At 37.8% G+C, this 22,978-nt stretch overlaps 1 protein-coding gene and 1 non-coding gene across 2 annotated transcripts; both read left to right on the top strand.

Annotated features, from left to right (window-relative positions):
* The first annotated feature begins 2,419 nt into the window (after positions 1 to 2,419).
* LOC113069380 (thimet oligopeptidase-like) lies at positions 2,420 to 14,502 on the top strand. Its single transcript, XM_026242436.1, has 13 exons — positions 2,420 to 2,572; positions 3,594 to 3,800; positions 6,451 to 6,599; positions 6,894 to 7,001; positions 7,097 to 7,199; positions 7,311 to 7,471; positions 7,590 to 7,725; positions 9,080 to 9,446; positions 10,839 to 11,040; positions 11,437 to 11,623; positions 12,768 to 12,896; positions 13,691 to 13,827; positions 13,910 to 14,502. The coding sequence occupies exons 1-13, from the start codon at positions 2,560 to 2,562 to the stop codon at positions 14,069 to 14,071; spliced, it is 2,061 nt and encodes a 686-aa protein (XP_026098221.1). The 5' UTR covers positions 2,420 to 2,559; the 3' UTR covers positions 14,072 to 14,502.
* Positions 14,503 to 22,065: 7,563 nt separating this feature from the next.
* trnaq-cug (transfer RNA glutamine (anticodon CUG)) lies at positions 22,066 to 22,137 on the top strand. The gene has a single exon. It is a non-coding gene; the product is annotated as a tRNA-Gln (tRNA).
* The last annotated feature ends 841 nt before the right edge of the window (positions 22,138 to 22,978 follow it).

Here is a 22,978-nt window from a genome sequence, read left to right as displayed (position 1 = left end):
TCAGTTGTTTCAATTTTTTCCAAATGTTGTGTTTTCAGTGATATGGAGACAAATAGCCTACTATATATATTATAATATACTTAAATTCATGGATGAATCCACACTGTGGATAAATTGTAAGTTTATTTGAATTATGTTATGAATTACGTTTACCATTTGGAAAAAAAAAAGAAGAAAAAAAAAGGAAATAGTAAACTTTCGTGATGGGAAACTTTTTTTTTTAATTTTTTTTTTAGTAATATAAGGTAAAGTGCCTCTATTTTGGGTTATTAAAGGTTCATATTTTGGTTTTGGGAGTCCCCAACAACAGGTTGTCATGCATGCAAGGTCAAAAAACACTTTAATCGTCTTATAATTTCCATTTATGTTAACATTATTTGCTCAACGACTTCCCAAACGATTCGTTAAGCGATTCATTTCCCCAAACTCCTCCTTTGCGTGACGCTAATCCGCGGTGATTGGTCGATTGGTCTCATTATAATTTCATCATGCATGAAGGGTTTGTGAGTGGCGCTTCTTTGTCTCTGTGTCCTTTGTGTACTACAAGCGTCACAGTGGAAACAGCTATTTTACCGCTCCAATATCGGCACCTAGTGGCGAAGAGTGAATTATACTTTTCATTCAGACCATCGCGAAAAGACCAACACGTGGGCGAGCAATATGCTAATGTAACGGAAACGGCTTGGGATTTGTTTTAAAAACGACTCGTTTCGATGATTCAGAGTCGACTCTTTCTTTTGAGAGACATTAACTTTATACACGGTGCACTTTCAGATTTAAAACTGCAGGATGTTTGCATTCATTAGAGCTGTGTTACACACTTCATGAAAGGTAATTTTCAAAAATACATAATAGTGGCCCTTTAATAAAACCATCAAGGTGGACATCACTTCCACAAGAGAGTATTTTTGATCATTACATAATCAATCATTATATGATTAATCAAAAACAAACACTTCTCACCTCGCCAGCAGATGGCATAAAAAACCCCCAGAGTCGAATCATAGTTATTTACAGCGTTTCAGGATATGATTCAATGTTTCACAACAGAGAGTTCTTCACTCTTTTTCATGTACACTATGATTTAGATTTAGACGCAGACAGACAGACGGATAGATAGATAGATAGATAGATAGATAGATAGATAGATAGATAGATAGATAGATAGATAGATAGATAGATAGATAGATAGATAGATAGATAGATAGAGCAGTGGCGGATACAGAACGTCATTAATAGGTGGGCCTGGTCAATATACGGAGGGGCCTCGGGTTTTTTAATCTTAAACACCTGATACCCGGGTTCCCTATTATAGAGCTTTCACACTGCGCGCGGATGCGGTCCGGCGATCCGTTCCATGCGCGGTGCAGTGCAGAGATCGTTTCCGCACCGAATCTATTTCTGATGTGCTGCACGCGCATAATTAAAGCGACAGGCTGACAGTGCATGGTACGTGGTCAAAATGAACACAGATTGACATGAAAATATAATAATCTCACCATAAATGCGTTTAATTAAATAAAATGTAGTAATCTCACCATAAATGCCTTTAATTTAATTATGTTTTTACTTTAGGACCGGGGTAAAGCAAGGAAAAATAAAATTTACTTCAACAAGGCGACATAATGAACAACTCTCGTCTCATTCATGGTGGAGGTGAAAAAACAATTTCTTTGTGACATGCAATATTTAAGCAAGCATTGTATTAAAACTTAAATGCAAAAGCAAAGGCATGATAGTCGGCTGTTTTTGTCAGTCTTAAGTTTTAATTTGAAATTTTTGCGATTTTAATATGAGTATACTACATGGACGCAAAGAGAATCGCAATGCTGAAAAAACTTTTTTTTATTATTACTTTTTTAAATAAAAGTTTCTGATAACTTCTGGATTTTAAATAAAAATAGTGAGTATGTGTTTGTGGTAGCCTACAGTCGTGGATCAGTCACGCACTACACACACGGAGTAGCCTATGTGTGTTTCACAGTGTAATAACAGTGGCGTTACGCCATACGCCACTTTTAAATCAGTGCGCGCACGGAGAGCGTGTGGCCGGCCCGTGCAGAAAAAAAAGATCACAAGAGAACGAGCTGATTCTGTGTTTTAAAAAGAATCATGACAGAAGAGAACAGGTATGCTATGTGTTATATATTCACAAGGAAAACAACCAAAGGCTATCAAACATGTTTTTACTGGTGTTCAGGTCACACACAGATTATACACAGATAATCTGACTGGGTGGGCCACCAGTCAATCTGCAGGCCCACCCATAAATCCGCGCCTGGATAGAGCAGGCCCACCCATAAATCCGCGCCTGGATAGATAGATAGATAGATAGATAGATAGATAGATAGATAGATAGATAGATAGATAGATAGATAGATAGATAGATAGATAGATAGATAGATAGATAGATAGATAGATAGATAGACGTTGCAGAAGTCCTCAACCAATCCCGGGCTCCACTGAGGATCACGTGACCTAAGCAGGAAGAGTGAGTGAGCGGCTGTTACATGTTCTTTGAATCGTTACACGCGGTGTTTCTGACTGACTGAGAGGAAAATGGCTCCTACAGGTAATAAATACCCGTTACGATACACTTCAAAAGCATGCAATGTACCAACAGAATATAAGAACTCTACTATAACTGCTTAGCTTTTAAAAGAAGCCGAAGCGGTGCAGCTGTGTTGTGGCTCGTTGGCGCAGTCCGCTAGTGATCTGTGGGTCAGCTGTTCCTGAACTCCGGCTCATGAAAACACACTGACAGGGCCTACGTTTACATTACAAGAGATTCGTTAATCATTATGATTTCTCTGTTTGCAAAAAAATATTTCTTACGTGTTCTGACGTGGATTTTCTCTTTATAATGTGGGCTTAGGGCCAACCCAAGCACGTTAAATGCGATATGTTTAAGCAGAGCATGGTTAGCTGCTTAACCTTTAAGCTCTAGGATTTCTTAGCAACCTGATCACACGCCCTCAACAATATCTCTCACAATGACTGTATCGAGCTGATATCCATGTTCATTTGGTTCTAAAGAGATCGCAATAAATCTTTTTTAACCTAACTTACTGGTATGATACATAATAATGTGCATTTAATATGCGTGTGATATATATATATATATATATATATATATATATATATATATAGATAGATAGATAGATAGATAGATAGATAGATATATATATATATATATATATATATATATATATAGATAGATAGATATAGAGAGATAAAGAGAAACTATCTTATTACAATTACGTAATAATTCTATTTTATTCAAATATAATAATAATAATAAAAAAAATGTGAATTTAAAATTCTCTAGCCAAAGGAGTCGACACACTTTATATATAAAGTGTGTCGACTCCTTTGGCTAGAGAATTTTAAATTCACATTTTTTTTTATTATTATATACCGGTGTATATATATATGAAACCAGGTGGTAGAACAGTCATTAGCCTACAATCATGATAGGACAATGGATTTGTTGTTTAAGGAATAATAAATTATATGCATCTGGAAACAGTGTATCTGGAAAGTGTATACTGTTATAATATTCGGTGTAAGCAGTGTTGTTTTTGCATGTTCAGGTGAAGTTGTGTTTAGCTCTGGGGACCGGGTCTGTGATGACAACCGTCTGCGCTGGGATCTCACTCCTGACCGGATCCAGCAGCTTACTGAAGAGCTCATTGCCAAGACCAAAAAGGTGTATGACATGGTCGGTGCGCTGGATGTGTCCAGTGTCAGCTATGAGAACACCCTGAAGGCCCTCGCGGATGTGGAAGTGGAGTACACGGGTAGAAATCAACACCATTATAAATACAGTTTAATAATATGGTAACACTTTAGAATAAGGTTCCATTAGTTAATGTTAGTTAATGTATTCATTAACATGAACAAACAATGAATAATACATTTATTACTGTATTTATTAATCTTCGTTAATGTTAGTTAATGAAAATACAGTTATTTATTGTTAGTTCATGGTAATTCACAGTGCATTAACTAATGTTAACAAGCACAACTTTTGATTTAAATAATGCATTAGTAAATGTTGAAATTAACATGAACTAAGACTTATAAATGCTGTAGAAGGATTGTTCTTGCTTAGTTCATGTTAACGAAAGTAGTTAACTAACATTAACTAATGGAACCTTATTCTAAAGTGTTACCAATAATATAAGTGTTGCTGAACAACACTTGTTCAGCAAGTTTTTTTTTCATTTGTAGTATTTTTAAATGCACACTAAAGGCTGGTTCACACGGCAGGATAATTAGGCCGATTTTAGCCCCGATTCACCCCTTCTGACAATCTTAGGATGCTCCGATTATCCGAAAATAATATGATCAAATATTCCTGCCGTGTGTGGTGTGTTAAGACTGCTCTCCTCTGCTCGGAAGAATGTCGGGACCGCTCCGATCTCAAATCGGGGATATCCAACATGTTGGATTTATTTGGCCCGATTTCTTCTCGTTTGTGTGGTGTCCCCTGAGGACAAACAATCACGCAGCCTGTGGACTGTGGCGAGTAGCCAATCAGAAAGCGAGGTGACGAGGCTGTGAGGAAGTACCGGGAAACAAAATCAAAACAGCCGGCGTATATAATATAACAAATACAAATAAAGTCGATAGGCATAACTACATCCACAACTGCAGTCCACCAGAGTACATGGAAACGAATATACGAACGTTTATTTCAATGGTTATTAATCTGTGTAGTACGTAACAACATTTCTATGAGATAAAACAACAACTTCCATATCATGATGTAGCAAGTATAGTCCATGATCGCGTTGTCTCCACCTCTTTGTCCATCGCCTTTTCTTGTTTTTCTTATGTTTTTTTCTGTTAAAAACAAAGCACAAACTATGGCCACTGCATCCTCTTCGTCCGCCATGATTGTTTACTCTGAAGTCACATTTGATCTCGAAGGATTTTGCGAGATTTCCCGTCTGACCTGGGAATGCTCGGGAGTCAAATAGTTTCTTGTGTGATGTGTTGATATTGCTGTGTGGCTGCACACCACACACTGAACGACCAAAACTGTTAGACCCGTGATTTTTTATCGCCGTGTGTGGGGTCTCAGGTTTGGAAAATCCCGTGTGAACCAGGCCTTACTGGACTTAAGCATTTTAGCTTTACTTGATTATCCATACATCATTTAAAAAATAAAGTGTTCGTATCTAATGTGGTGCATAACAAGGCTTTTGGAGAATGTTTTTTATTTTTGTATCTTTCAGTCATCACGGAGTTGTTTCTTTTCAAAAAGGAGCTCCATATTCTCCTATGTGATGCTATATGATCTTTAAAGCTTGATGTATTATATCTAATATATATCAATTTATAACTGAATTTAATTCATTTAAGTCGTATAAGTATATAGAGTATATATAAGTCAAAATAAATAAAATAATAATAAAATCAAGCTCTCACAGAGAGATTGTTTTACCAGAACCAGTCTGATCATCACTACCAAAAATGTATTTATGTTTTGGATTTTAATCCTTTTATCCTTTTAATGGCAGTTTGTTAAAAAAAATTGCACGGTAAAAAAAAATAAAAAAAAAAAAATAAAATATATATATATATATATATATATATATATATATATATATATATATATATTTTTTTTTTGATATACTAAATGCCAAGTTATTTATTAGTTTTTTTTACAGTCTTAGATAATTCCATGATTACAAACAGTAATAATTTTGATGCATTAATAATTTGTATTCACTGTCAGAATAAAAAAAATAATTTCATAGCCCACACGTCAGCCAATACTCCCACACTATTATATTACATAATTTCAATGCAGCAGCAGTTGGCCTTTTTTTTTTTTTTTTTTTTTTTAGCAGAAGCAGAAAATGTATTCTCTGTGCATTAAACAGCCAAAATTATCAAATAGACAAAAATGTCCCCTTAAGGGCACACAAGGGTTAAACAGGGGTTACATATGACGTAACACTGATTTTACAAAATATTTTTTTATTTTAAATAATAAAATAAATTAACACTATATTTCTGTTAATCAGCCAAGTGGTTGTTTGTTTTGGATTACTTTTATCCTTATAGTTCAGTCCAGGGGTGACATTTGCAAAGAAACAAATCTGTCTTATCTACTTTTGTAAGCACTATCAAAAAAAAACTCTGAGTGTGCAGGAAAACAGTGTGGAGTGGTATACGCCATTCAGCACTTTTTGCATAGTGACAGAGCAGCTCGTGTGTTCCTCTGCGCTTCACTATTGTTCAGCTGTTGAATTAGCTGAATTCTAATTCCAGCCAAACAAAAATTTAAATATGCCCCTTTTTATTCTTTTATTTAATATTTGTTCAATAGATATGTTATTGCATTATGCGTAGAATCTCTGAGGACCTGCTGATTAAATTAAAGTATCAAAAACCACTGATGATGTGTTTTCAAAAATGCGCTTTTTCTTTTTGCAGTTCAGCGGAACATGCTGGATTTCCCTCAGCATGTGTCCACCTGTAAGGACGTCCGCACGGCCAGCACTGACGCCGATAAGAAGCTGTCAGAGTTTGATGTGGAGATGAGTATGAGAGAGGATGTTTATCAGAGAATCGTGGCTCTGGAGGTGAGCAGGGAGCGAGCACCAACACAGCTCTCTCAGGAACTAAACGCTAGAATCTTTCAGGGACAGAACTGAGGTCTGAGACAGCTGAGAAATCCTGACTTAAACCAAATAAGTCACACATTAGCGTGTTGTTCCACCAAGTTTTGCTACAAATTTATATGCAAACAATTAAAGATGATGTAAGTTTAGAACACCTTTTGTAAGCACCTAATTTTTGGTAGCAACTGCATTATTATGTTATTGTGTCTTGTCATTTTTAATGAATTTATAAATAACTTGTGTGCTTTTTAACAGGAGAAGCTCTCAGATGAGAGTTTAACGCCCGAGGCCAAGCGTTATATGGAGAGACTTCTTAAGCTTGGCAAAAGAAACGGCCTCCATCTTCCCAAAGATACGCAGGAGGTCAGATATTAAGATCTTCCTTTCAGTTTGCTGTGGAGCAGTAACACAAACGCTCTCTTCTAGCCTGTAACAGAGTTTTATTTTCCCTGTAACAGGAGATCAAAAAGATCAAGAAGAAAATGAGCACTCTGTGTATCGATTTCAACAAACACCTGAACGAAGATACAACTTGCCTCCATTTCTCTCGCGAGGAACTCGGTGGGTGGACACAATACTTGCTTTTCAGCGACACACTTAGTGCTTGCATGAACAATTATTTTTTCTTCTCTTACATGTAGTTTTGAAAATGTGTGTAAATGCTTTTATTAGGGGGGCTTCCCGAGGATTTCCTTAACTCTCTGGAGAAGGATGATTCGGGAAAACTGAAGCTCACTCTGAAGTATCCTCATTATTTCCCCACCATGAAGAAATGCTACGTCCCAGAGACACGGAAGAAATTAGAGGAAGCTTTCAACTCGCGTTGCAAAGAGGTCGGACATCCCTGAAATCACCTGTAAACAGAACTACAATGCTATGCAATGACAGTATGCTTTAAAATAATTGCAGTGAATCATTTTCATAACGCTACTGTAATGACTCTCCTGACAGGAGAACTCTGCTATCCTGAAGGAGCTCGTGGAGCTGCGCTCTCGGAAGAGCAGCCTGCTGGGCTTCAGCACTCACGCTGACTTTGTGCTTGAGATGAACATGGCCAAGACCTCCAAGACGGTTGCAACTTTCCTAGGTAATGTCTGGTATCTTTACATGGAAATAGACAAGAATCTCACATACAAAAAATAATCCTACGAAAAAAAAAAAAAAAACACTTGTTGATTGATATCACTTTCGAGTCCATGAGTTTGCCTACCAATGGTATGAGAGAAGCAGCTTTCACGCTCAACCAAACTGACATTACTAGCCAGTAAGAATGTTTTGCTCTTATAAACACGAGACGTGCATAATATAGTATTCAATTGCAGAGTCGCAGCCCTATGAATGGAGAAGTGCGACAAAAAGCTGCCAGGCGAAATGGTCAAAGATGTTCATCTAGCGCATATTTACATAGAAAGCAGCAGAGCTTTGTAAACAGCTCAGAGTAATCACGTCATCTCCATAAGAACAATATGATTGCCAAAACTAATTCAATGGGGATTTTTGAAAAGGTACTGTTCACACGTGCTCTATTAATGGTAACTTACCTTGGAAGACTGTATGTGTGAAAGGGGCAAAAAGAATTTGAATTGCTTAACGTTCATCTGGAGAAACAGTGAGATAACGAACATAAATCGTTTATAAACCTTTTTCAACAGAGGAGGACATCAACCAATGTCTAAAGATGCCATGTATTGTACTGGGATTTCAAAATAAACATTTTTGCATGTGGCCAAATATTAAAATGTAATTCAGTGATTCCCAACCTTTTTCAACTCGCGGCCCACACAACCAAACGCATATGTTTGCAAAAAAATGAACTGACCCCGCTATTGTTGGGTTAATAACTTAGTACTCAGTACTGTTAACTGTATTTATTGAATGAACTAGGGCTGTGAAATATGGGAACAAAAAAAGCTATCGCAATTTCTTTTGATAGATTTTGCGATTTCGATTTTAATCATTATTTTGACACAAACAGATATTCTTTACAGTCATAAATGCATTCAGGATAATTTTGAAACATATTTCCAAAAGAAAACCAATTAGAGCTTTATCAAAAAGTTAAAGACAGTTTGTGAAATTATGTCTCACAGAAAGTTTTCAGATTACTTTATCAGTTATTTAATGGAGAAATATGAATTGTACCTCACCTTCAGCATTATAATTATTACTCCCGCGCCAGGCAGAGAGACTCAGACGGTGCCACTGCATGTCATGCCAAACCTCGTACATCAGCTCGAGATCGGCTTTTATAAAGACCAACAATCAATCAACGCTCAAAGCGATTATCGATCAACCAGAGCACCCTTACTTAAAAAGGTCTTAAAGTCTTAAATTTGAGCTAGCTTAAAAATCTTGCAGAAACCCTGTTCTCTGTTGAATTTAGTAATTTAGTACATCATAGTCTAACCCCTTGTCTTTCCATTGTCTCCTGCACACTGTAGAGGATTTGGCCCATAAACTGAAGCCCCTGGGTGAGCAGGAGAGGGCTGTGATTTTGAAGCTGAAGGAACAGGAGAGCCAGAAGAGGAATCTGCCCTTCACTGGAGAGCTCCACGCCTGGGACACGCGCTATTACATGACCCAGGTGGAGGAGACCCAGTATGCAGTGGATCAGAACCAACTGAAGGAGTATTTCCCAATGGAGGTGGTGACGAAGGGTCTACTGGAGATCTATCAGGAGCTGCTCAATCTCAGCTTCCAGCAGGTGGAGGGCGCACATGTCTGGCACGATGATGTTACGCTGTACTGCGTTAAAGACCGCACCTCTGGCCAGGTCGTGGGACAGTTTTATCTGGACCTTTTCCCCAGGTGAGCACTCATAATTGTATTTTCCAGAACTTTTTTTCTGGTGATCATGGTGATTTTTCAGGTTTTTTATTCCTCTTATTTTTGTATATAAGAAAAACGGTTAAGAATGTGTTGTATTTTTAATACTACCTAAGAATGTTCTTTTATCCCCAAAGGTAAGCTGTTTAATTAATTTATTGGATGGTTTAAGGGGTCATATGATGTTGTATTGGGTGTAATGAAATGTTTAAGGTTTTAAACACATTATTTTCCACAGTGTACATTATTTTTCTCCTCTATGCCCCGCCTTCCTGAAACAAGTATTTTTACTCACTGTTCGGAAAAGCCATGGGTTTTGATTTTCAGCTCTCCGGTGCTTTGTGATTGGCCAAATTCCTCAAGCTTTTGACGGAAATGTTACAGCCCTTACCATACTGTGAGGCCGAGTCCCCCTGCACGACGAGACAAAAACAATAAAACCCATTATAAATGAGGCATTTGCTGCATTCAGTGGGGAAAGAAAATGCTGAATATAATGACTTATATTGTCTTTTTACGTGTTGCATATTGCGCTTCATAAAAATAAAACCATGTCCGCATTTGTGATTGGAGAAATGACAAACAGCAAGCACTACTCTACACTGCTCAAAAGTTGTGTTTGTATCATCTTTGGAAAAATTTGAATATGAAAACTTACAGGCTGTGAGTCAGAAGCACCAGAATTTCCTTGCAAAGTTGTTATTGCCCCACTTTATAGAAACAGACACAGGCATTGTAGGCTTCTCTCCCAGGAAACAGTCATCGTGAGAATAAAAGTTACTCCTCCTTTGCATGAACATTTTGGCCGCGTTATGCAATTCTTCCCACATAGTGACGTAGACGTGTTAGAACGAGCCGTTTTAGGAGGGGATGGTTGAATCTTATCTTTTATAAAGAATATCTCTTTGGATTTGAGACTTTAGACTTTGCACCAAGAGCCTGTAACATTCCAAAGAGAAAGGTAAAATTTAAATTGCATCATAACACCTTTTTAAATTAGAGCCTGACTGATAAGGCTTTTTTGGGGGCCAATACCAATATTAGGGAGTAAAAGAAAAGACAGTAGATAGTACAGTATAGTCAAATTTGGACACACTTCCAAGTTGTGTCCAAACTTTTGACTGGTACTGTTTATAGAATACGATATAATGGAATATATATACATAAACACATTTTTTGGAATAACTCTAAAAGATGGTAAAACTCTTCTTAGCTTGTAAAACATCTTTGTGTTGAATCACCCAATAATAAAATGTGACATTCTGTTGTTTTTACAAGGGCTTCACTGTCTGATTTCTCAGACATGGAACCCATTCTCCTCCTGAAAGCTGAGCTTTATCTATATTAATTGCTAATTCTTCATTTTCCCTGCAGGGAGGGGAAGTACGGCCATGCCGCATGCTTCGGCCTGCAGCCCGGCTGTTTGCTCACAGATGGGACCAGGCAGATGGCTGTGGCTGCGATGGTAGCTAACTTCAGCAAGCCCACCGCTGACGCGCCGTCCCTGCTGCAGCACGATGAAGTGGAAACATACTTCCATGAGTTTGGACATGTGATGCATCAGCTTTGTGCTCAGGTCTGAATAAGGCTTTCACTGAGGTTTAGGTTGCAACTGTTTTGAAGTATGTCAAATGATTAATCGCATCCAAAATAAAAGTTACATATATTGTTCATATATGTATGTGTGCTGTGTATATTTGTATATATAAATATACACACATGCATGTATATATTTTCAGAAGAATAGGTGGTTTATATATTAAATGCATTTATAATATAAATTATATGAATATAAATATAGATGTAAATATTTTCAATATAGATACTGTGTGTGCATTTATATATACATAAAAAATTTACTCGGGACACACATTATGCAAACAAATACTTTTATTTTGTTTGTGAATAATCATTTGACCGCACTAATTGCAGTCTGTGAAGTTTAAATACGGACGTTCTTCTGTTCGTTCAGGCTGACTTTGCGATGTTCAGCGGGACTCATGTGGAGAGGGATTTTGTGGAAGCTCCGTCTCAGATGTTGGAGAACTGGGTTTGGGAGAAGGAGCCCCTGCAGCGCATGTCCAAGCACTACAAAACAGGAAACCCCATTCCAGAGGAGCTTCTGGAGAAACTTATCAAGTCTAGACTTGCTAACACAGGTGACCGTAAAACACACATTGGTCATTTCCACAATAAAAATGGAAACCGATGAGTGACAAGTTAACGTAACAAATAGGGTTGGGTATCGATTGGGTTTTATTCGATACCGGTGCCTGATAAAAAAGTGGATGTTTGAGTCGGAAGTGATACAGGATTGTACTTGCACTACTGCTTTATTTTAATTCCGCGTAGCATATTTTGCAATTAACTTCGTTGCCCTTTCTGTCAAAATGGGCCTACTTTTTTTCGCTCGTTTCATTTGTCTTGCTCAGCTAAATATGTCTGTAGGCGTGTGGTTGCGTGTGTCAATGCATCCATCAGCTGCGATATCCGTTACAACAAGGAAATTTCAGTAATGGATTTCCACCACCGAAAAACCCTTGCTGTAACTCTGCTACAAGATTTATTTACGAAGAAAAGTATAAAAAACTCTGCAGTGTTTTGGTGCACATGGGGACTGACTCTGAGGCGATCGCGAATTTGTGAACAGTTTATGGAGATAAATGCTATAGCCCCGCTAAAAAGCCTTGCGATGCCCGTGCTTCTTGTGTACAATTCAGAGAACCAGGACAAATATTCCAATCGATCGCTCAGGCATTTAACAGGCACCGAAATCTTCATTATGATTCGGTTCGGTGCACACCGGTTCCATAGGTACCGGCCCCATATTGGTACCGGGTTTCGGTACCCAACTCTAGTAACAAATGTTTACTCCGTTTGCTCAAACTTTCTTATTTTGAACGATTGGGTGAATTATTTTTTGAAGGAAAAAAATCGTCGACCACTTCTTGCCATTAACTACGACTTTGCCTTAATAAACTCCTAATTTGATTAATGGTTAGTAAGGTATTTGTTAAGTTTAGGTGTGAAGTAGGTTTTGGGAATAAGTGCTTTATAAACAGCCAATATTTTAATAATGTGCACAATAATGCACAACTACTTAATAATGGTCCCTAGAAATAAGTGTTTGTAAATAGTCTCTGTAAGCTGTTTTTCACAATGCAATAACGCTGACTTTTGTTGACTTTTAAGTTGACCTTCTGTTCTGGTTTGTAACACCAAATTGTCACAAATTAAAAATGTCCCATCTTTAAACATTTTGTAAATCCTCTGGCCTACTAACTTTTTCTTCCTGTTTTTCAGGACTGTTTAACTTGAGGCAGATTGTTCTGGCTAAAGTGGACCAGGCTTTGCACACAAAGAGTGGTCTCGACCCGGCTGAGGAGTATGCCAGACTTTGCCTGGACCTCCTGGGAATTCCTTCCTCACCAGGTGAAATGAGATTTAGACCTCAGCAATATAATACAAATCCTTCATTTATTGATTAAACTCCTTAATAAATATTAAGTATGGAATTCTCTGCAATGGCTTAAAGGGCAAATAAAGGGAAACATATTGGTTGCAGTATTGTACAGTATTACAGTATTTAAGTAATATGCTCAATAAATGGTAAATAAACTGCACATCACTGTAATGGTTTACACCAAATCACAAATAAAAAAGGTAAATGTTACATCTTTAATGAAGATTCGTTCATTGCAATATACAGGTGTGCACATAAGTGACCTAAAAAAAGACTCCTGTGTAAATAAGACCGCTCACCGACATGGTTGACAAGCTGTTTTAGATTGACTAACTGTAATTCTGTATATGATTTCCATTCCAAACGATAGCATAAATGTGACCCTGGAGCAAATAAAAAAAAGTTATAAGTTGCATAGGTATTTTGTAAATTTCCTTCCATAAATATATGAGAACTTAATTTAGGATTTGTAATATGCATTGCTAAGAGCTTCATTTGGACAAATTTAGATTTTTTTTTTTTTTTTTTGCACTCTCAGATTCCAGATTTTCTAATAGTTATATGTCGGACAAATATTGTCACATCATCACCACGCATCAATCGAAATTAATATATTGTGAAATGTTTTTTGTGGCGATACTGGCTGGAAAGATCTTTCAGCCAATCAGATTTAAGGACCGGAACAAACCGTTGATGTTTTATTGTTTTATTGTTCTCAGCACCTCCTCATTCTTATTTCCTTCTTGTTTTCTTGCTCTTACAGGGACAAACATGCCTGCTACCTTCGGTCACCTGGCTGGAGGATATGATGCTCAGTACTACGGTTACTTGTGGAGTGAAGTCTTCTCCATGGATATGTTCTATGCCCGTTTCAAACAAGAAGGCATCATGGACCCTAAGGTTAGATTAACCAATAGTGATTGTGAATCCTGTGTGTAAATGTCCTTTATGTGTTTACTCATGTTTCTGTGTTGTCTCGCAGGTGGGTCTGGACTACAGGAAGTGCATTCTGAAGCCTGGAGGATCTGAGGATGCTGCTGACATGTTGAAGAAGTTCCTGGGAAGAGAACCCAAGCAGGATGCTTTCCTCCTCAGCAAGGGACTCACAGTTGAGCTGGAGCCGGGCAAGCCCTGCGCCTGCTGACTGCCCGAATGTTAGGCTAAGCCCTAAAAACCTCAGACTGATACCTCCTATTAAACCCAAAACGCTCATTCTCTTATCACAAGAGCTTTCACTATGAAGCGTCGTTTTAAAATGTAAAATTGTATTGACATCTGTCTAAAAAAAAAAACATCTACAAAGGACATTTGTTGTGTTTTAACTCTTTTCTGTTGAGCGTAATGAATTCCCTGTGGAAAAAAGGCGAGGAGCTGCTTCAGTGCACTCATAAAACATAATTCGGCTGATGTCACATACGGGACTCCAGTTACATGATAAACAGCAGGTCACCAGACAGCAATGTGTTTGCTTTGTTTTAATGGGAGATTCTTACAAACACATGTCTAGCTCACTTCCCACCCCAAAATTAACAAGAAAAAAAAATACATTTTGCATAAAGAAAGCTTTCAAATAAATGTTGTTTTTGTTTGTTTTTCCTTTTTTTTTTTTTTTTTACTTTAGGTTTCCTCACCTGTGACTTTGACTTTACTTAACATTTGACATGAGTTTATTTTATAATTCCTTTTTCTTCTTAATGGTCATTATATAAACTTATAATACACTGAGGGGTAAGACTTTAATGTGATAGTCCAAGTTAGACGTTTAGTCTTAAAAAATGAAAATTTGATGTTTATCTGCTTACCCCAGGGCATCCAAGATGGTGGTGACATTGTTTCTTCAGTAGAACACAAACCAAGATTTTTAAATCAACCGTTACAGTGGAAGTGAATGGAAAACAGTGCTTTGAGAGTCCAAAAAATGTACACAAATCCAAATTAAACCCTGTGGCTCGTGACGATACATTGATGTGTAAAGATACAAAACAATTGATCTGTGCAAGGAACTGAACCATATTTAATATTGTATATTTTTTTACCTCTGATTCACTACAATGTCTGATATGTCCAAAAACGCCTCCTCAACAGCCGGCATGTGACTTGTCGTCTTCTTGCTTTGCAGCAGGTTGAAAGCAAAACTTATAATTGCATTACCACGACCTATCTCTCAAATGGACCATTGATACTCCTAATTGAGAGATAGAGTGTGAATGGTCCATTTGAGAAATACTATAGGTGGCGGTATGCACTTATAAGTCTACGTTCTGCCGTAAAGCAAGAAAAAAAATATTAATCACACGCCTGTTGAGATTGCTCTCAGGACAGTTCGGACATTGCGGTAATTCAGAGGTAAGTAACAATATAAATACTGTTCAATTTCTTGCATAGACCAATCGTTTTGTGTCTTTACACATCACTGTATTGTCACGAGCCACAGGGTTTAATTTGGTTTTGTCTGTGTATTTATTTGATATAAATACTGTTCAATTTCTTGCATAGACCAATCGTTTTGTGTCTTTACACGTCAAGATATTGTCATGAGCCTCAGGGTTTAATCTGGTTTTGTCTGTGCATTTATTATTTTATTTTTTTTACTCAAATCCGTGATTCCCCTTTCACTTCCATTATATGACTGACGGATTGCGACAGTTTGAGTTATACATCTTTGTGTTCTAAGTCTCCTACATCATGGATGCCCTGGGGGTAAGCAGATAAACATCATTTTTGAGTGAACTGTCCCTTTAATATCTGCTAACACTGCATTTTGATGGTCCATCAACATCCTACTGACTGAGTAACTTTAAAAAACCATGTCAACTTATTCTATGAACTGAGTCTACTAACTATGCTAATGAGAGTTAGTTGACATGTAGTTGCAGTGTAACTTGTTATTAAAGTTATTACAATGTCTAAACTGGACTGTCAAAATAGTGAAAACTGCAGCTTTTTGCAATGTAAATACTTTATCCAAGTGAAATCAGTTCACATTTAAAGGGTTCGTTCACCCAAAAATTAAAATTATTATCACTCAGAAGTGATGCACACGACAGTGCAGCGGAGAGATCAAAACTAAACAACAGTCACAAATTAGAAGTACAAATCGTGGATTTGTAAAGAAGAATGTCTGAGGATTTCGATACAAGCCAAGGTGAGACTGGTTTTCCTTTGCTAAAGTAAGGAAACTTTGCTTCCTTCGATCCAACAAACGTTTTTCACAAGACTCACCAGAGCATGGACAACGCTGACCTCATACGTCATCCGCCCGGAGCTGCTTCCGTGTACAACTGTTGGCGCAAGCTAGAATATTATGTTTGGAATATAGACAATTTTCTTTAAAAATAAAATTAAACATGGATTCAATACAGGATGCCTTCATTCACTCCCCTGAACCGTGTGAGGCACTTATAAAGAATGGATGCACTTTATTTCATTTCTTTTGGACTGATGAACTGCAACACCCGCTGAGTGCCATTAAACAGCTTGAAAGATCAAAGACAATTTTTTATACAACTCTAATTGGATTCGTAGGAAAGAAGAAAGTCACATACAACTAGGATGCCCAAGTAATTCATGGGCTAGTTATAATTTTTGACTGAACTAGCCCCTTTAATGTACATTGACACCAATAAGATTCCTGTTAAAAAGAAACTTTAAATGAAAAACACGCATTTTTTTTATTTTATTTGGTCACTATATTTAAGGTCCAATTTTTGCTATATTAACAAACCATTAACTATGATTATTATTATTATTATTATTGCCTCAGTGTACTCCTAATTTGATGCTTTTTTATAGTTAGGTAGGCCTAGTTGTTAAATTTAGGTATTGAGTAGGATTATGGATGTTAAATATGTTCATACAGAATATGTTCTTTATAAATATTAATAAACAGACAATATATTAATAATAGGCATGCTAATAAGCAACTAGTTAGTGAGAATTGGTCCCTATGATAAAGTGTTACCAATTACAAACCCGATTCCAAAAAAGTTGGGACACTGTAAAAAATTTGAGTAAAAAAAGGAATGGAATAATTTACAAGTTTCATACACTTATATTTTATTCACAATAGAATATAGATAACATATCAAATGTTTAAAGTGAGACATTTTGAAATGTCATGCCAAATATTGGCTCATTTTGGATTTCATGAGAGCTACACATTCCAAAAAAGTTGTGACAGGTAGCAATAAGAGGCCGGAAAAGTTACATGTAAATATAAGGAACAACTGGAGGACCAGTTTACAACTAATTAGGTCAATTGGCAACATGATTGGGTATAAAAAGAGCCTCTCAGAGTGGCAGTGTCTCTCAGAAGTCAAGATGGGCAGAGGATCACCAATTCCCCCAATGCAGTGGCAAAAAATAGTGGAGCAATATCAGAAAGGAGTTTCTCAGAAAATAATTGCAAAGAGTTTGAAGTTATCATCATCTACAGTGCACAATATCATCCAAAGATTCAGAGAATCTGGAACAATCTCTGCGTAAGGGTCAAGGCTGGAAAACCATACAGGATGCCTGTGATCTTCAGCCCTTAGACGGCACTGCATCACATACAGGGGGGAAGTCGTGGCCTAATGGTTAGAGGGTTGGACTTCCCAATCGAAGGGTTGTGAGTTCTAGTCTCGGGCCTGCAGGAATTGTGGGTGGGGGGGAGTGCATGAACAGTTCTCTCTCCACCTTCAATACCACGACTTAGGTGCCCTTGAGCAAGGCATCGAACCCCCAACTGCTCCCCGGGCACCGCAGCATAAATGGCTGCCCACTGCTCCGGGTGTGTGTTCACAGTGTGTGTGTGTGTTCACTGCTCTGTGTGTGTGCATTTCGGATGGGTTAAATGCAGAGCACAAATTCTGAGTATGGGTCACCATACTTGGCTGAATGTCACTTCACTTCACTTATCACTCACTCACTTCACTTCACTCACTCACTATACAGGAAAGATACTGTCATGGAAATCAGAACATGGGCTCAAGAATACTTCAAAAAACTATTGGTGAACACAATCCACCGTGCCATTCTCCGTTGCCGTCTAAAACGCTATAGGTCAAAATAGAAGCCATATCTAAACCCGATCCAGAAGCGCAGGCGTTTTCTCTGGGCCAAGGCTAATTTAAAATGGACTGTGGAAAAGTGGAAAAATGTTCTGTGGTCAAATGAATCAAAATTTGAAGTTCTTTTTGTAAAACTGGGACGCCATGTCACCATCAATGCTGAAAGGTATTTCCAAGTTCTTGAACAACATATGCTCCCATCCAGACGCCGTCTCTTTCAGGGAATACGTTGCATATTCCAACATAACAATGCCAGACCACATACTGCATCAATTACAACATCATGGCTGCGTAGAAGAAGGATCCGGGTACTGAAATGGCCAGCCTGCAGTCCAGATCTTTCACCCATAGAAAACATTTGAAGAAGACCTGAGACACTTGAGCAAATGGAAGCCTGTATTAGACAAGAATGGGACAACATTCCTATTCCTAAACCTGAGCAACTTGTCTCCTCAGTCCCCAGACGTTTGCAGACTGTTATAAATAGTGCAGTATGGAGTACCTCAAGGCTCAGTACTAGGGCCGCTACTCTTCACACTTTATATGTTACCCTTGGGAGATATCATCAGGAAACATGGTGTTAGCTTTCACTGTTATGCTGATGATACTCAGCTCTATATTTCCTCACAGCCCAGTGAAACACACCAATTTGAAAAACTAATGTGAACACACACAGGAAGGCAGGTGATCATACTCAGGATTTCTTGAGGCATGTTGGTCAGGATGGCTGTGGTTGAGAAGATAAGCGAAGCTCTTGGATTGGAGGCTCTGTGGGGACAGAGCACTGATGCTGTACAGCCCGTTTCAAAAATGAGGTGGGATTTCAGCAGCTTCACACACTCAGGTAAGGCTTGCACTGCTTGTTTAGTCCACTGGGCTTTTATCCAAAACAAACTATGCTCTTTATTCCAAAGTCATGGAAAACCTGGAAATACTAGGGAATTTTGGATGGAAAAGAAAAAAAGTGTAGTGTGATTTTTATAGTTACGTGCGGTTCTAAAATATTTATTTTCACTCTACAGTCTGTATAAAATACTACAGAAATGTTTATTCAATAATCACAAATCCTGAAAATGCATTAGTCCAAATAAGTGTAGAATTATGTTTAACTTTAATATGCAATGTTTTATTTTTTTTATTTTATTTTTTGAGGAAGGCAGAATTATGTTCACACTTCAGTTTGGGGACTGATTCTCACTATAACTATCAACTAATATTACAATGTTTGCAGCAGTAGACTCATAATTTGCTGCTTATTAATAGTGAAGGAGCTTTTAAAGTGATACTCCACCCCTAAAATTAAAATTTTGTCATTAATCACTTACCCCCATGTTGTTTCAAACCCGTAAAGGCTTTGTTCATCTTTGGAACACAATTTAAGATATTTTGGATGAAAACCAGGATTCTTGTGACTGTCTTGTCACATCAGTGGTTCAACTGTAAAATGAAGTGACGTGTATTGCATACTATTGGTACTTGAAGAAAACAAAAATAACAACTATTCAACAATTTGTCTACTCTGTCTGTGCCATTTTAGACAATATCACCTGAATGTAAGGAGCGTACGCTCTTCTGTGTCACCTGTGACATAAAGATATGTTTTCTACGTGTAAAACTAATGGAATGCATAGTCGATATAAAAAACTGGATGACGGGTAATTTCTTACTGCTAAATTCTAAAAAAACAGGTGTTACTTATAGGACCTAAAAACTCTGCTTGTAATAACCTAGAACACTGTCTAAGACTTGATGGCTGCTCTCTCAATTCTTCGTCATCAGTTAGGAACTTAGGTGTGCTATTTGATAGCAATCTTTCCTTAGAAATCCATGTTTCTAGCATTTGTAAAACTGCATTTTTCCATCTCAAAAATATATCTAAATTACGGCCTATGCTCTCAATGTCAAATGCAGAAACGTTAATCCATGCATTTATGACTTCAAGGTTAGACTATTGTAATGCTTTATTGGGTGGTTGTTCTGCACGCTTAGTGAACAAACTACAGCTAGTCCAAAATGCAGCAGCAAGAGTTCTTACTAGAACCAGGAAGTATGACCATATTAGCCCAGTCCTGTCAACACTGCACTGGCTCCCTTTCAAACATCGTATAGATTTTAAAATATTGCTTATTACTTATAAAGCCCTGAATGGTTTAGCACCTCAGTATTTGAATGAGCTCCTTTTACATTATAATCCTCTATGTCCGCTACGTTCTCAAAACTCAGGCAATTTGATAATACTTAGAATATCAAAATCAACTGCGGGCGGCAGATTCTTTTCCTATTTGGCGCCTAAACTCTGGAATAACCTACCTAACATTGTTCGGGAGGCAGACACACTCTTGCAGTTTAAATCTAGATTAAAGACCCATCTCTTTAACCTGGCTTACACATAACATACTAATATGCTTTTAATATCCAAATCCGTTGCTGGCTGCATTAATTAGGTAAACCGGAACCGGAAACACTTCACATAACACCCGATGTACTTGCTACATCATTAGAAGAATGGCATCTACGCTAATATTTGTCTGTTTCTCTCTTGTTCCGAGGTTACCGTGGCCACCAGATCCAGTCTGTATCCAGATCAGAGGGTCACTGCAGTATTTGTATCCAGATCAGAGGGTCACTGCAGTCACCTGGATCCAGTACGTATCCAGACCAGATGGTGGATCAGCACCTAGAAAGGACCTCTACTGCCCTGAAAGACAGCGGAGACCAGGACAACTAGAGCCCCAGATACAGATCCCCTGTAAAGACCTTGTCTCAGAGGAGCACCAGGACAAGACCACAGGAAACAGATGATTCTTCTGCACAATCTGACTTTGCTGCAGCCTGGAATTGAACTGCTGGTTTCGTCTGGTCCGAGGAGAACTGGACCCCCAACTGAGCCTGGTTTCTCCCAAGGTTTTTTCCTCCATTCTGTCACCAATGGAGTTTCGGGTCCTTGCCGCTGTCGCCTCTGACTTGCTTAGTTGGGGTCACTTCATCTACAGCGATATCATTGACTTGATTGCAAATAAATGCATAGACACTATTTAAACTGAACAGAGATGACATCACTGAATTCAATGATGAACTGCCTTTAACTGTCATTTTGCATTATTGAGACTGTTTTCCTAATGAATGTTGTTCAGTTGCTTTGACGCAATGTATTTTGTTTAAAGCACTATATAAATAAATGTGACTTGACTTGACTTGACTATTTACTCTTTGATTTGTTCGAAAACAGTGCATCCACGCAGAGCGGCTGATAATTAGAGTGTACACAGTTTGCGTTCAGCGGATGGTCTCAAAAATGGCGCTACAGGAATTGATGACACAGTATGTGTAGACTCTTCAGGAGAATCATGGAAAGAAGCTAGTTACTCATGCTCTGTGCTTAAATTTGTTGTCAAGGTAAGTCATCATTTGTTTTATTGATTTTAGGAAGACACAGTATGTTAACTTTTTAATGGTAGATTATGAGGATGCGTTGGTAATTTAGTACAATAGCGTCTTTACACTGCCAAGCTTTGCCACATCCGAATTACATGTAAAAATTGACTGTGATCAAGAAATACTCAGCTGTGAGCGTGTCATAGATTGTTTTCTGTGATTGTGTTCAAGTACCAAGGTTGTGCTCATTCAGATCAGATTCATGACTTTTAAATTACAATTAATTTTCCAGATTTCGACTGAGGTAGTAAACAGGATGCTGAAATGTAATTTAGATTTAAATGAAAAGAATAACAATTACAATGGAATTAAATGTAAATAAATATATATTGTATGTGCAGATTAAAAAAGTTATATTATGTATTATTTATATTTTATACATTATTTTCCCCCATAAATTAACTCTACATTTATTCTTATGCACATAGCATATGGGGTATTTTGATACATATTTCATGATATTAATAAACAGTGCTTGAAATTATGTTTCAAATTTGAAGAGTATTGGACTGAAGTTCTAAAGGTCTTAGGTTTGATCCTATGTTTCAGCAGATGCTCCATAGTTTTGTTTTTGGTTCACAGGGCTTGTGACTAAAAATAACTGGGATCCAACCCCTCTGTTGGCCCTGTGAGCAACAGCTGCTCCTGTCAAGGTTCCATGGTGTAATGGTTAGCACTCTGGACTCTGAATCCAGCGATCCGAGTTCAAATCTCGGTGGGACCTGCTTTTACCCAAAATCTCACTTAGGGAGTGTTGCTTTGTAGTTTGTCTCTATAGGGAATGAGCGTAAAAGGGCAGGAACTTGGAGAATGCAGGCATTGATCCCGCTACCTCTCACATGCTAAGCGAGCGCTCTATAATTTGATCTAATTTCCCTGGCCGTGGGAGAGTGACGTCCATCATTCCTAAACATGCCTTCGAAGAGCGACTGCTATTATAATATATTTTATATTTTTAAGGCCTGATCACTGAGCTCGTGCACACTGGCTTAAAATCTAGGGGGCATCTCACTGTGGGAGCTCGTGGCTAGGTGGTTTGCAGAGGCTTGCTTGTTGGTCTAGGGGCATGATTCTTGCTTTTGGTACGAGAGGTCTTGGGTTCAAATCATGGAAGGTCCAAAGTGGGGCTTGGTCCTTTGTCTCTTTAGGGCAGCAGTTCTTAATTACAGTCCTCGCGCCCCTCTGCTCTGCACATTTTGTATGTTTCTCTTAGCGCTTCAGATGTTTGTTCTATTCGAATGTAAGTGCCCTGCGAAGTGGACATCACAGGATATTCCGCCATGATTTGACTGCTAACACTGCATTTTGATGGTCCATCAACATCCTACTGACTTTAAAAACTTTAAAAAACCATGTCAACTTATTCTATGAACTGAGTCTACTAACTATGCTAATGAGAGTTAGTTGACATGTAGTTGCAGCGTAACTTGTTATTAAAGTTATTACATTGTCTAAACTGGACTGTCAAAATAGTGTAAACTGCAGCTTTTTGCAATGTAAAAACTTTATCCAAGTGAAATCAGTTCACATTTAAAGGGTTCGTTCACCCAAAAATTAAAATTATT

This window comes from Carassius auratus, unplaced genomic scaffold (assembly GCF_003368295.1).
Source record: "Carassius auratus strain Wakin unplaced genomic scaffold, ASM336829v1 scaf_tig00001591, whole genome shotgun sequence".
NCBI classification, from domain to species: domain Eukaryota; kingdom Metazoa; phylum Chordata; class Actinopteri; order Cypriniformes; family Cyprinidae; genus Carassius; species Carassius auratus.
The sequence above is the reverse complement of the archived record's forward strand: the minus strand, read 5'-3'. Positions and strand labels throughout refer to the sequence as shown.

Coding starts and splice junctions, on each gene's coding strand:
- LOC113069380 (XM_026242436.1), top strand. Junction 7,002..7,096: donor TTCCCAAAGATACGCAGGAG/GTCAGATATTAA, acceptor TCCCTGTAACAG/GAGATCAAAAAGATCAAGAA. Junction 7,200..7,310: donor TTTCTCTCGCGAGGAACTCG/GTGGGTGGACAC, acceptor TGCTTTTATTAG/GGGGGCTTCCCGAGGATTTC.